This window comes from Haliotis asinina, chromosome 11 (genome assembly GCF_037392515.1).
Source record: "Haliotis asinina isolate JCU_RB_2024 chromosome 11, JCU_Hal_asi_v2, whole genome shotgun sequence".
NCBI classification, from domain to species: domain Eukaryota; kingdom Metazoa; phylum Mollusca; class Gastropoda; order Lepetellida; family Haliotidae; genus Haliotis; species Haliotis asinina.
The window spans coordinates 39537494-39552706 of NC_090290.1; the positions used below are offsets into that span (position 1 = coordinate 39537494).

At 39.6% G+C, this 15213-nt stretch overlaps 1 protein-coding gene across 1 annotated transcript; it reads right to left on the minus strand.

Moving 5' to 3' along the window:
- Nucleotides 1-2991: 2991 nt before the first annotated feature.
- LOC137255415 (sodium- and chloride-dependent glycine transporter 1-like) lies at nt 2992-15213 on the minus strand. Its single transcript, XM_067792858.1, has 14 exons — nt 15078-15213; nt 13916-14116; nt 12513-12644; nt 10340-10610; nt 9810-9942; nt 9167-9301; nt 8541-8644; nt 7943-8067; nt 7131-7243; nt 6676-6807; nt 5190-5289; nt 4716-4816; nt 3762-3935; nt 2992-3126 (listed from the first exon to the last, which is right to left on the minus strand). The coding sequence occupies exons 1-14, from the start codon at nt 15211-15213 to the stop codon at nt 2992-2994; spliced, it is 1992 nt and encodes a 663-aa protein (XP_067648959.1).

Consider the following 15213-nt stretch of genomic DNA (forward strand, 5'->3'; position numbering starts at 1 on the left):
TAGGAGTGTTGTTGGACGTGTTCTTCATCAGCATTTCCAGTTATTTTACTCAAATAGATCAACTAGTTCGAAAGCAACAGGGCCTTGAAGCATACTAGAAGTTCTGTAGGCCTAGAGCGTTTTGACCAGCCCTCGTACAAGAAGTAATATATTCTTTGAAAAAATAAGAAAATAGAGGATTATGAACTTTCAGTTTGGATAGGAAGTGTAAACGTTAACTAACATTTCAAGGGCAGTCATCGTATGAACGAACCACCCTCTATTACCACCACAAAACAGAACGCATGACATGCACGTGCACAACGCAAAAGCCTAACGCACGTGCATGGGGTCCCCTTCTTGATGTTGACGTTTTTTCAAGAATTCAAGAAGGTCGATAAATCACATAGAACATTAATTTTGACACTCATCATGCATAACACATGTTTACGTGCCATACACCAATCATTTTTCAAAAGCGACTACATTCCAAACAACTATGGTTGTAAGGAAGTGCAAACGTCGATGCACTCTGAAAACATTCAATAACATCATATCAACATTGACTGACTCCGATAAATGTCCTAAATATTCTTTATCGAAAATATAAAAAAAATAAAATAAATAAATAAATAAAATAAAATATGAAAATCTCCTACTTTTTGGAAGAGTTTAATGCAAGTACGGTACCGCTATAACATGCTGTAGTAGAAGACGCACAGTACATGATTATAACCAGTAGGGTAATATTACAAGATGTGTTAAAATTTCTGTTTGAAACTCCATGGTGTTTGCATGTTCCGTTTCATCTGGTGAGTGCTGTTTTTGTGGACTGTTTTGGTTCCAAGCGTGATTAGCTGTGTTTCACTAATGCATATCATCAACCATGAAGAAGTTATCCGTAAAATATGGTAATAGTCAAATAGATTGCTTGTATATCGCTTAGCATTACGGGACAGGATAAATTCGGTGGTTGGTATAGGTTATCGTATACTGAAATGTTACACAGTTGTATTAATAATAATGAGAATATTTATAACATGCCGTTTCCATCCTGGCTATCCCACAACGCAAGCAAAATATGTAGAGTTATCTACCTTACATAGAGTTGCATAATTTACGCGCACCATGCGTGATTCAATGTTATTCGGAATAAAGAGGTTACCACGAAGTATCGAATGAGTTCCCAGTGGCAGCGGTGTACATTGAAATGCACGTCGCCTGTAAGTGAAACAAATAAAACAGCGCTTAGCCAATCAGAAAAAGAATTTATGTTTGAGGTAAAACAATGCAAGTTGTTCACTAGTTAGGAGGGGGGCATGGGTTAACGTACCTTCGATGATTGTTTATGTTCCCTGTGCCCGCACGGGTACAAATCTTTTTTGTAGTTATCGATTCATATTTCAAACAGATCTAGAGTAATCACCTTCCATCGATTTGCAAACGCAAAACATCGGTAATTTCCGCACGCCATACCTGATTTAATGTTATTCGGGATAAGGAATTGCTACCATGATGTACCAAATGAGTTCGACATTCCCGGCAGGGTTCATAGAAATGTTACTCGCTTGTAAGCGGGGCACTATCCAAAAAGAAACGCATAGACAAGAAACCTGTTGTATTTTCAAGAAAGAAATGTCTATGCAACCAAGTGGACACTATTAGATAACGGAAACGTTGAGTGCGATAGTCACGACGTAGCACGACCCCGACGTCGTGTTTCCAGTCTCTTTCAACCTGTTCCGTACTGTTTGACCAGATATCCTCTGGCTGCTGTGCTCTCTTACCCGTTGCGGTACGATCGTCGGATGTAACGATCTTGAGGTGAGTGGTAACTCTTGATCTGTCTGTACAGGACGGTCATTTGTTGTAGGTATTTGCTTGCAAGCCATGACATCTTGCTCAGACTAACATTCAAACGCATGACAACAGAAGATTGGTAATCTCCAGCATGCATTCTTTCAATGGCGAGAAGTGACGCACTGTCAAGAAGTGACGTAGCGATTTGACGTTGACATTCCTTCAAAACGAATTCCAATTTCTAAAAGTAATCTTGATTTTCTTTGCCAGACGGTGAATGCCTTTGGTGCACAATTTCAATTTCAAGGTGATTCCTGTTGCGTTGTGGCGATGCCTTTCTAATCCTTGTAAGAAATCTCATCAAAATCAACATTTCCAGGTAAAAAACATGGCTTTTTTACTTGTGCAATTATGTAAAATCATCTTATCATCTTACGTATTTTGACGATTGATTAAAGACGTAGGATACTTGATAATTCTTTAACAATACTCATCGCCTCTATCCTGCGTCTATTCTTTGGGATAGTATGATAATAGCAGGGATCGAAATTATTAATGCCAACACACTGACGGCACATCTAAAATTGAAATGGCACAGTTAAATTCTTACCAGCGTACCTTTGTGGCACATTTGATGTTTTCGAAAGTGCATTAAAGTATGTTTTCACCATATTGGCTTTTCATGGTTTAACGTGATATTTTGAACAATGACTAATGATAAATATACACGTCAGGCAGCCAGCTAATGATCAATCACTTTTCGAAGTAAGAGGTCAGTAAACAAACAAAAATACATACCAACAATTGTTTTATTACTCATGATTTATTAGTGAATATTACAACTTTTACATTCACTTTAAGTCACATAATGATTTGAAGTTCAGTTTAATAGACCATGAATTTATGGCACACCTGGAAATGAAATGGTACACTTACATTATCATAACGGTGCCCACGAGGCACGCTTGGAAAAAACAACAACTTAATTTCAGTCCCCGAGTAGAGTGCTCAGCCAGAAGCATCATCTATGTGTGACGTAAGAGAATGTGAATTGTTAACATCATGTCTTTTACCATTCCTTATGCCGGGCAAGTAGGACACGATACGTCTATATTTGTGAAGTATTGTTTAATTCCAAAGCATCAAATGTATACTTTCACTTTCACGTGACTCTTCTGAATTTGAGGTTTATCTGTTCTGTTTCCCTACACTTCATTTTCGAAACACATTCTTTATGTTATCCCTCAATGAACTCTTTGATTCCACCAAGTTTCTTCTGTACTCCTCCCTGTAGAGAGGATCGGAGGGACACCACTCATCGTCAGGTTTCAGAGCCAGTTTCACACTCTGTAAGTACACAAGACTCAAATAAACATGGTATTACTAATATGGCAGACCAACGGTTTTGGCGGATCTAGTGCGTGCGTGTGTGTGTGTGCGTGGGTGAGCGTGGTTAGAGGAGGTGTGTTTCATGGATTCCAACCCCCTTTGAACATGACACATTGAAATTAATGGTTTGTATTGGCTAATCACTCATGGAAGGGGTATACGATCATCTCTATTATAAAGCAAGACTTTTTCGATAATCAATATCTCGAAAATGAACACTGGGAACAACCCTCTAAGTTTTGATTTACTGTCATCCCTTGATATTTCATAGTGGGTACATTGCACCAAAAGCAAGCTATGACTGACACAATTGCAAATTGCCGTTGATGATCCTGAATGTCACAATTCACTTTCGGAGCCGTGTCCAAATTTGTTTGTCTAAAGAACGTTCCAGTATGCTTCTCAAGAACCGTTCCAGTACTTGCCTTCAATAATCGTGGTAACGAAGTATTGTATCATACAGTAACATGGCTTTGAAGTTGCCTACCAGACTTGTCTACAGATTCGACAGAATTTGCTGATCGTTCAACACGTATCTGCGAATGTCGAACTATCTGCAAGATTTAGAAGACAATGTACGTCTATAAGAGTACCTTTGTGAATGTGTGAGCGGTTATGTGCTTCCTCACAGCCTGTATCATATAAAAGGGCACTGGAATAAGAGCAACTGCCGCGATGAACCATCCCACAGTAGAGGCGTAGCTTGGGTAGGAGTACTTGCCATAGGTCGGGGGCTGGTACCATAATAGGGTAAGCACGAAAACAATCTGAAGAGAAGAAATTGGGCTGGTTATTCTCGCTGCATGATATGATGGTGCAGGAGCGGATACAGCTTTTTGAGAATGTGTGTGTGTGTGTGTGTGTGTGTGTGTGTGTTTGTGTGTGTGTGTGTTTGTGTTTGTGTTTGTGTGTGTGTGACACTATTGAGAAGAGGATGGTGCACACTTCATTTTCACCAGAGTTTCAATGGTCATTTAACAAAGTTTCAGGACGAAAGTTGGATGCGCACCCCTGCATCCACCTTTTGACCCGCCCATGATGGTATATGCCTCTTAGAAATGACGGCATTGTGTGAGATCCGTATTTAGGTGTGTCTTACAAATGGGTAAGGCTTAATGAGAAAACACTAATTTGAGAGGCATACTAGTATATTACTTGGTAACAGGCTATGTTGTACGAAAGAGCTGGCAATATATACTACCGTAGGCCACAGTATCTTCAATATGCTTTGTTGGTTTGTTTGTTATTTAACTCAACAATATACCGGGTACGTGGCCCCGGTCTGTAAATAATCGAGTCTGGACCAGACAGTTCAGTGATCAAAATCAATTGCGATACGATGACACCGTTTCACCAAGTCAGCGAGTCTGACCAGCTGATCCTGTTTGTCGCCTCTTACGACAAGCATGGGATATTGAATTCTAACCATCATCTTCACATTCTTGAAACATTGTGGAGAGCATCTTTTCGACTATAAGAGAGATGACATATGCTGGACCACTTGTGTTGCTCACACACTGTCAAAAGTTCAAAAGAACATCACATACTGAAAGTATCCCTGGGATGACAAAACCCCACATGATCTTTATATAAACAGGTAGATGTCTCCCAGTCATCATCTCAACGTCTTTGCTGATTTGATTCACTCCTGAAGGCAAGAAAAGAAATAAGCTGGCCAATTGTTTAGATTAACCATTTGAAATGTATTATTTAAAGAACGCTTCAAATGTCCTTGAAATGATAGAGAAACATGATATGTCAAGCTTTTATTATATATTTATATGTTACATGATATGTCAGACTATTTTTTATATTCTGCCTTTCTGATTCATTGAAGTATCATAGATAATAATGATAATTATCTCTACTATCTGTCTCTTCTTTCTTTCCCGTCAGTCCTATCTTACGACAAGCATGGATTACTTAAGACCACAGGCAACGGGTGCTGAAGATGAATTCTATCCCTGATCTTCACAGGTTTTTGTGCCTAGTACTGAATTACAGCTGACAAGAGGCCTCACCATAGATCCACACGATGGACACACACTCCACGGTACAGAACACAAAGACATAGAACGCCCCTATATACCAATCAACCAGCTGCAGCAGGTATTGTCCACCCTGGAAGGGACGCATGTTAGTATTCGGATTACCAGACTAATAAAGTGAAGGGAGATGTTGGACGTTCCCACTCATACCTTCTGAACAGTTTGCAAACATTCTCATTGATCACTATGTGGCCCTTGGAGCATATTTTAATTTATAAATTAGCTAATAAGCACGTTTACATTGATCTATACATATGCAATGAACACATGCGCAACTATGTACTACCTTGTCAAATATGTAAATGTTTTCAATTAGTTAATGAATTCTGTTTCCATGGGAACACTTTGGATCTTTACCAATTCAAACAAAAAGCTGATCTTTATGATACATGTGCTTGCACAATAGAATCATACCTCCGTTGTTGTTTTATAAGAATAACACATTTTGAGACAAGTGTACTATATCACTCTGAGTTAAAGGTCACATGCAACGTAAAACACAACTTTGCAGATTCTGGTACCTTTCGGTAGGCACTTACCGAAACAAATCATAAAAAAATGCCAATTCAACCTGTAAAGTTGAAAAAGAACGCGATGAAAGAAAAGCCCGCGAAATCGGAGTTCAAACGTTTCACTAAATTCCCCCCAGTGCTGGGGGGAAAACTGGTTTCAGCAGCTGTGAAGTGAATAGGGTCGCGGAGCTTGAAACAGTATGCATGCCCAGAGTCTGAGGTCGTGAGCAGTAGTCTAATCTTGGTTGTGTACACAAACAAGTAAATAATCTACTCGTTACGTAAAAAACTTGTTGATTGTGGTAAGCAGTCTCTGTCTCAGAGAAAGCTCAGTGTCTGGTTTATTCACACCTATATATCTTACTTTCTTGTGACTCGCCATACTTCCAAAATGCCAATCAAACAGATCATCTTTCTGTACACACAATGAACCCTCAGCATATCAGCAGATGAAAGAGCCAATCGAAAGCCGTCGTTACACTTGAGTGCAGATGCACCCGCTATGACTGGGTTCGGTCTCCCGAGGGCTCAGTTTCGGGGGAAGTAAGCCCAAGTACAAAATATTGCACTTTTGAATCGCGATTGTACGCTTATAATTTTGTTTATTTGTGTTTTTAAAAGCAGCACTGTATATTATATGCCATGAATAAGTGATAAATGTGTTTTAATTATGTTTGCTTTTTTGGTTTTTGGTTGCATGTGACCTTTAAGATATTCCGCCTTGTGACCGCAAAACTACACAGCAACATGTACATAGTGCACATTTACATCTCAATTGAAAATGGCTGACGCTATTTCTGAAAGGTTTTCGTTATCGTAAGAGCTGTTACTGTGTGTAGACGTGCCTAGACATACGAACAAGAGTAACGTCAAACTGGGTTACGTATTGTGCATGTTACTTCTGGTGATAAAAACATAATTCTTCATAGTAAAAGTTCAAATAGTACCTGTGTGCAATATATGATTCCAACCAGAAAGGATACGACACATACAGCAGCGGTAACAATCCGTCGCCTCCTGGACAATGTGGCAGGAAGCCGGTCTACCAAAGCGGTTACAATTGCCTCCACATTCAAAAACTGAAAAGAAAAAAAAAGGAAGTTGCTTCGTAACAAACGTTTAAAATGTCATGCAACTTCTACACAATGTGGATATGGTTGTCCTGAAATCATCCTCTACTCCATTTCCAATAAACAACACGTTTTCTTAAGTGTAAAATTCTTGCTTGCTTTGATTTCATTTACATTTCATAATTCTTTCCTCTTTTGGCTGATTGCAAACAGTAAGAAATATCCCACAGATATCACGGTTGTCTGTGTATCACGGTTGTCTGTCTGAAGTCAGGTAAAGGCAAACTAGTTGTTAAAAGATGATATAGAATTTACAAACATATACATCTCACCTGAGAATCAAGACCAATTGTAAGCATCATCAAGAAGAATATAAACGACCACACTTGGGGAAACGGGAGGTGCACAAGTGCTTCTGGATACAGCACGAATCCTAACCCTGTTCCTGTAGTAAGGAAACAAAATGTACTCTCACTGAAAATATTTTTTGATTCTTTAAGATAGCTACATAAATCCATTGGTCTGGGTATTTAGGCATCAACCAGTCACAATAGTTGAATTTGAATTAATGTGTTTGAAGGTGGGCGTAGTTAGTGTTTTTAAGAGTTCATTGTGAATCTGTTGTATGTGAGTAACTATTATAATTAATGCATGTCCCCTACCTTCAGATATCTTTAATGCTTTGGGACCCGTGAATATCCGGGATAGTATAGGCTTCAGCAACCCATGCTTGCCATGAAAGGCGATTATGTTTGTCGTGAGAGGCGACTAACTGGGTCGAGTCTGGACCAGACAATCAACAACATGAGCATCGATCTGCCCAAATGGGAACCGATGACATGTGTCAACCAAGTCAGCTAGTCTGACCACCCGATCCCGTTAGTCGCCTCTTACGACAAGCATAGTCACCTTTTATGGCAAGCATGAGTTGCGGAAGGCCTATTCTACCCGGGAACTTCACGGGTCTGTATATTTAGAAACCACTGAGGACTTGTCCAACCTTTTGAGCAAAAATCATGTGTAAACCTGGATTTATTCTTAGAATGGGATAATGACTTCAGTTTCACTGCAGCTGAAGTCAGGTCACCATCTGTAGTCATTGTGTTCAACATCGAGCAGGATGTAGATTACTTGATATATTTACCACTGGAAACTACTTCCGATACTGGAACGCCAGTTTTCTCCGACATGACACCAAGGGTCGCAAATGTCACAAATCCCGCAAAGATGCTTGTTCCCTCTGATACTGCACACACTATGATGGCGTCTCTGTGAGATATTGATGTTAAAGTTACACTTGAAGAGCCGGGATAGAATTGGTCTTCAGCAACCCAGGCTTGTCGTGACAAACGGGATCGGGTGTCAGGCTCGCTTACTTGGTTGATACATGTTATTGGCTCCCAATTGCTCATGCTGAATATTACTCGATTATTTACATATAACGGGATTATTGCCCAGTGCAGCGTTAAACAACAAGCAGATATATTTTTTATTGAATGTCAAGGCTCATCACTCTCCTTTAAACTGATCAGAGAGACAGCAGGTACCATTGAAGCAAACTTTCATAGAAATGGTGCCGTCTTCACTTGTATAGATGGCCAGAAGACGAAATGATGCTTTAGGAGACCAGTAATATAGTCAAGACTACTTTAGGCACAAACGCCAGTAAAAATGAAATTACTCTTTGTGTACAATACATAATGGTGAAGCAACCAAACACATTTCACGAAAACTAGACTTACGTTAGGCATGACTCATGGAACTTGTTGTAGCTTGAAGCGGCACCAATAGCACCCCAACCAAGCGCCAATTCATACATCACCTGGAGTAATGCTTCAATCCACACCTATTGATATATAATTGTATATGCAATGGGACATGTCCTTTGGTTTAACCAATAATTGGAATAACATTCAGAACCCAACCCTATGATAGAGAGTGTAAACTTTGTGGAATAAACACTTATATTTCATTGATCACATGACTGTTTGTGGAAACTTTTCACTTTTAATTTAAAATTTAACCACGTAGCCATTTGTTGATGACTGATTTGCATTTAATTAAACCACATAACCATTTGTGAAAAAAACCCATTTACGCTTTATTTACATTGCATTTTATCACACCCCTTAAAGACAAAAAGACGTTTTAACATTTAATTCATTCATATAACATTTTGAATATAGAATATTTCATATATCTATATATATCTATATATATCTCTCTCTATATATCTATGTCTATATCTATATATCTCTCTCTATATCTATATCTATCTATCTATCTATATATTCGTGATAATGCTTTGAGTTTTTAAATAATTTTTATCTACTATTATGTAAATGTATTTAGTATATGTCGCCCATACCTGTGCATGTAGAAGTTCACTGAAGTCGGGAGTGACGAAATGCATTAAACCAGCTCCAGCTCCTGGCAACATCAGCATCCGAATGAAGATGGTTACCAGAAGAATGTAAGGCAACAGAGCCGTCACATATACAGCCTTTGGGGAAAGATTAACCATTCATATTACAGCTGTAAGAGTGAAATTGGCATTATATGCATTACAAGGTGTTGTATCCTGCTTCCCTGGATACAGTGACTGAGTTTAGTTTTACGCCTCATTCAACAATATTCCAGCTATATGGCGGCGGTCTGTAAATAATCGAGAATGGACCAGACAATCTAGTGATCAATATCATGAGCATTGGCGTGCGCATTTGGGATTATCGCTTTGTACGCATTACAAGGTGTTGTATCCTGCCTGGTTGGTGGCACCTGTCATAACAATATGAAGCGCTAGTCAGTTGTTTACTTGAGAAAGTACCGGAATTTGTGTTATGTCCAAGTGAAAATGAAAGCACAAGTATTCGGGGTAGTCAAGAAACGTCGTGTTGTAAATATTAAAGAAGTTGTAAATCAATACCATCCCTTGTTACGATGTGTATCGTCTCTGAAGTCTGTGGTTAACACCATGATAGAGAGATACAGATACTATGCACGACAGTTACCTTACCCACAGACTTGATTCCGCCTATCATACACAGGAACATCAGAACATACGCGGCAAAGAGACAGCCAACTAAATGCCACTGGACGGAACCAACCTCCTCCAAACCACTGGATATATTCAGCACGCTGTACCTGCAAAAGAGTATAATCAATGACCGTACCTTTTATGGATGATCTTTTCTAATGGAGAGTGAGCGGGTGAATTTAGCTTTAGGCCACACTCAGCAATATTACATCTGTGTGGCGGCTGACAGTAAATAATCGCGTCTGGACAGACAATCCAGTGATCAATATTATGAGCATCAATCTACGCAATTAGGATACGATGTCATGTGTCCCACACGCTTATGTTTTTATCACACGTGATTGCCCGGTCCAGGTTCAATTTCTGAGACAAACAGCTAGAATATTGATGAGTTTATCCTTGAAAAAGAAAACAATCTTACCGCCAATTGTCTGGTCCAGACTCATCTTCTGAGACAAACAGCTAGAATATTGATGAGTTTATCCTTGAAAAAAAAAATCTTACTGCCAGAACTCCTCAGCAGCTGTGTGAGAGAGGGTGACGTTTTGCCAGGCATCCGCGACGGTGCTGGTGTTAGCCACATCGACTGCAGGTGTCAGGTTACTGGAAGTCTTGACATCTTCAATACACATTCCGCTGTTCCAACTGTTGCTGCATGTCGTCCATGGCAGGACACTGGAGCAAGACTGCACCATGTAGTAGAAGGACAATGCCAGAAGAATACTGTAGTAGGGCAAGAAGACTGGATACAGTAGCATGGATCCCACCCCGACACCTGTATGGCAACAACAGAACTGTAAACAAACGTGCTTACAATCGTAGCTACACTAAGCATGTAAGGAAACGTTCTTGCTATTATTTAGAAGAGAAACGGACAATTTTAGTAAATTAGAAGAATATAAGACCGAATTGATAGTCTCTAACGCGTAACGTAAGATTTCAAATGATCAATTGCGGCACATGTTGTATACTTGTACTTTTGCAAGGATTTCTGATATTTATGTTAGATATTGTTTATGTTTGCGGCTGTGTATTATAATTAAGTTTGAATATTTTGATGGTAGGCGGTAATATGATTGTGAAATTCCCTAATAATTATGATGGTAAAATCATATGAATGTTTTATTATGTTTTTATTCCAGTCATGTCTGTTTTGTTCATATTAGCCACGTTGGTGGTCAAACTGAATTAATGCGGCTGTGTTGTATACGTGCGGAGTGAAACGGCCGTGAAATCAAGACGCATTTTCAATCCACAATTGATATCGTCTAGTTTTACTGATTAGCGAATCAAATTTGAGCATTTCACGTGGCCTTGGTAGAATTACACATCTCTAAATTCCATAAAGGGCTTTGATTTGGTTGGCTGTTTGGCTGGTTGTTTAACCAATATAGCAATATCTCAGCTGGACCAGAACAGAAAAATCAGCAATTATGAGCATGGATCCAGGCAGTTGAGATACGGTGCCACGTATCAATCATGTCAACCATACTAGCCACCCGATCCTGTTAGCCGCCTCTAACGACAAGCATGGTTTGCTGAAGACCAGTTCGAATCCGGATGTAGATGGGTATGGTTTGATTTTAACTGTTTCATCTTTCCAGCCTGATCTGCTGACCACTGTCCACAGCCAAGCCTATGTTGGCGTCTCTTATCACTGAATGCCGTTCACTGAGACGTTTGACTTTTTTCAAGGAATCATCGTGGAAATACGGTGCCACGTATCAATCACGTCAACCATACAGATATATAATCCGGATCTGCACGGACCGGAAATGACATCAGATAGCAACGTCAGACAGCAAAAGCTTTTTTCCTTGTAGGTATTATGTGTACAGTCTATATTGACACAACGTCCAGATGAAAGTATTTTTGTCATTGTAATTTTATAGACATTTGAATTGAACTTAACAGTGAGTGAGTGAGTGAGTGAGTGAGTTTAGTTTTACACTGCACTCAGCAATATTCCAGCCATATGGCGGCGGTCTGTATATAATCGAGTCTGGACCAGACAATCCAGTGACCAACAATATGAGAATCGATCTGCGCAATTGAGAACCGATGACATGTGTCAACCAAGTCAGCGAGTCTGACCACCCGATCCCGTTAGCCGCCTCTAACGACAAGCATGGTTTGCTGAAGACCAGTTCGAATCCGGATGTTGATGGGTATGGTTTGATTTTAACTGTTCCATCTTTCCAGCCTGATCTGCTGACCACTGTCGATAACCAAGCCTATGTTGGCGTCTGTTATCACTGAATGCCGTTCACTGAGACATTTGAGACTTTTCAAGGAATCACCGTGCAGATATTAACGTCCACTCTATGCGGTATCAGATGGCCGGTTCTAACCCATTCTTGAACACGGGTTACCTTATAGGAGACACTTACTGCAGGCGTTATTGCAGTTTAGAAACACCATATGGCGCCATCATCTTTCACGTTTTTCTTTCCAAAGGTATTTGACTTCATTTCAAGAGTACGTGTATCTGTGGGGATACGCTCACCTGTGTGCTCACATTTGGTGCCATCAGTATTTGATACCGATAAAAATATGTTCTTTGGCAGTGACTTCATGTCTCCACAAGCGTGAATGTAGACAGAGCTTTGTCCTTCTATATTTAAAAAAAATGACAAATGATGATAAGTGTATTTTATGCACATGTGTATTCACACACCTTTGAACATGGGGCAGAAACTCCACACACGGGGATTTCCTCTTCCGGAGAACTGCGAAAGGGAGACCTCAAGGAAGAAGAGAGGAAACCCAAAGATCATGACGCAAAGTGCAAAGGGCAGGAGGAAGGCACCTGCAGGCACAAGGAGAATGATGGATTATATTGACTTAATATATTATGATAATAACGATGATACAAATGAGTCAGTGTTTAGTACAGGATCAAACACGGCCTTGTTTCGAGAGCGATGTCTGTGAAGTGTGTGGTCCACGTCCACTACAGGGACAGTTTTGGACTTAGTCTCAAAAGGGATCGGTGAGCCTTGTCTCCGGATTACATCTCGAAAACCGTTCTATATACATGTATTTCAACAAAACTTAAATATATAAGCCAGATGTTTGGCGTTTATTTTTCATAGTTTCTATGGAAACGAATTGAAAACTAGTCTCAAAAGGGCTTCGTTTCCAGAGTACAATTCGAAAACCACTCAGTATTTTTCATCAAAACCTGGTTGATATATCAATCAGAAAATGGTGAATTTTACTATTTGGAGAATGTATACTTTTCCTGGTTTCCATGGAAACAATTCGGATTGTTCAAGTTGTACTTTGAGTAACTGTCAGATAATTTGTCCATTCAAATACTGGGGGCCTGGGGGATTTGTCATCTTCTGATGAGTCTTGTTTAAACACAAGTCCTGTCAGAGGGCCCTGTGAAGGAGGGGACAGCCTGGTCGGTGACGCCAGATTTCGCATCAAGGAAACTTGACCCTCCATTCTGACGACACGCCCTGCCCAGCGTAGCTGAGACTTGTACTGATAATGATAATCCTACATTAAACCACCAAATATATTCTCTTATGCGGCATGAAGAAGCATACAAACAGTCTATTTTGAATATGAATACATTTATTGATATCTTCTTCGTTTTTTCTTGGTAATATGTGTTAGTTATGTAAGCAGTTTTCAGGCCAGTCACCTGACACTTTAACACATCTTGCAAAACTATCCTAATTGAACCACTACTTGTTATAGGGACGTACCGTACTTGAAGAATTCTTGCATTCTTGGAGTCTAAACCTTTCAGTGACAAAGAATTTCACACACAATATTGGTATCCACACATTTCAGCGACAAAGAATTCTTATATATGAAAGAGAGATGGGTATGCAAAAGAATTCTTAAAAAAACATAGAGACATGTTGGTATCGAACGTTTTCAGCGACAAATGATTCTTACAAACAATAGAGACATACTGGTATCGACTATTTTCAGCGGCAACGAATTAGAGACACTGGTATGAAAAGACTTCAGCGCTAGTGAATTCCTACAAACAATAGAGAGATATTGGTATCCAAAGTTTAGAGCAACGAAGAATTCTTACAAAAGACATTGATGTTTTACCTCCTCCATTTCTGTTACAAATGTAGGGGAATCTCCACAAGTTCCCTAATCCAACACAATATCCAAGTAAAGATAAAATGTATTCAAGCCGCGAATTCCATCTAGGTCTATCAGATGCCTCAGTGAGTACTTCTTCAGCCATCTCACTAGCAGAGTTTGCTGGATCGGTACCTTTTGTCTGCTTTGGGAACATTGTTGAACCTGTAACAATGACAAAACTCACATATGGAACAAATTCTTGCCCATTTTGTTGACTGTTTAACACTACACTGAGCAATACTCCGGCAATATTGGGCGGTCTATAAATATCGGTTTGGAACAGACAATCCAGTGATCAATATCATGAGCATTTTACATTCTCAGACATCACTCACATCTTTATATTGAACTGCTGCTCATTGTTCCATAGTTAGTAAGTGGAGTATTAATCATAACAAACTGGGTCCAAGTGTCCCTTTCACGAAGCAGCCTTTACTAAGGTGAACCTTAATTCTCATTCTATAACACTGCACTAAGGTTATCTTAGTGACTTTCGATCACCTTAGTGCTTTGTGAGGGAGGCCCAGTTCTGAGTCTGATCTCCACATCCCTGATGACAATGTTTTTCGTACTCACTAATGTCCACGATTTGTTTCCGGTTACTGGTTTGAAACATGGCCATGAACGTCTATGCCAGGGATGCAGAAAGTATCGTTTTACATTTGTCTTGTCATTTAATTAACATAACATTGACAACAGATGCACGTACCATAACAAATGTTTTACGAATAACTCGTCTTTTCATAATCCATTTCAATCATTTCAAAATCTAGCTTTTATGCACATACATATGTCCATGACAAATGCAACTCACTCTCTATAGCTTTATATTTATATTCATTGCAATATTTATTCAGAGATCATTTTAGACCCTTGGGCGATAAATGCATTGAAATATAATCGGCTTCATTAATAAAGGGTTAAATGATTTACAGCTCATGTAAAGAAAGGTTCGTCAGAAATAATACAACTAACAGTGTCATTATAATGTATTGACAAACGCCATACCTTGTGACATACAGACAAAAAGGTTCAAGCAGTTCAGGGAACCATCAGTACAGACCAACCATCCGAAATGAAAATGATAAACATGAAACACTCGGTCATTCAGTATCTTGTGTACCCTCTCCGCGCGTCCAAGACAGATGCCCAAGACAGGTGCCCCTTGTTCTCGTGCTCCTTGTCATGTTCATAAAGAAAGAAAACAGAATCGCATTCCATTCCTCCACTAGAGCAGTGCGGAGTCCGTGGAGATCCAT

Excerpts from the sequence above, each read along its gene's own strand:
- LOC137255415 (XM_067792858.1), bottom strand. The coding sequence starts at position 15,213 with ATGGATCTCCACGGACTCCGCACTGCTCTAGTGGAGGAATGGAATGCG. Across the intron at positions 8,645-9,166 it reads GTGAACTTCTACATGCACAG|GTGTGGATTGAAGCATTACT; the intron begins GTATGGGCGACA and ends ATATATCAATAG. Across the intron at positions 6,808-7,130 it reads CAATTGGTCTTGATTCTCAG|TTTTTGAATGTGGAGGCAAT; the intron begins GTGAGATGTATA and ends TTTTCTTTTCAG.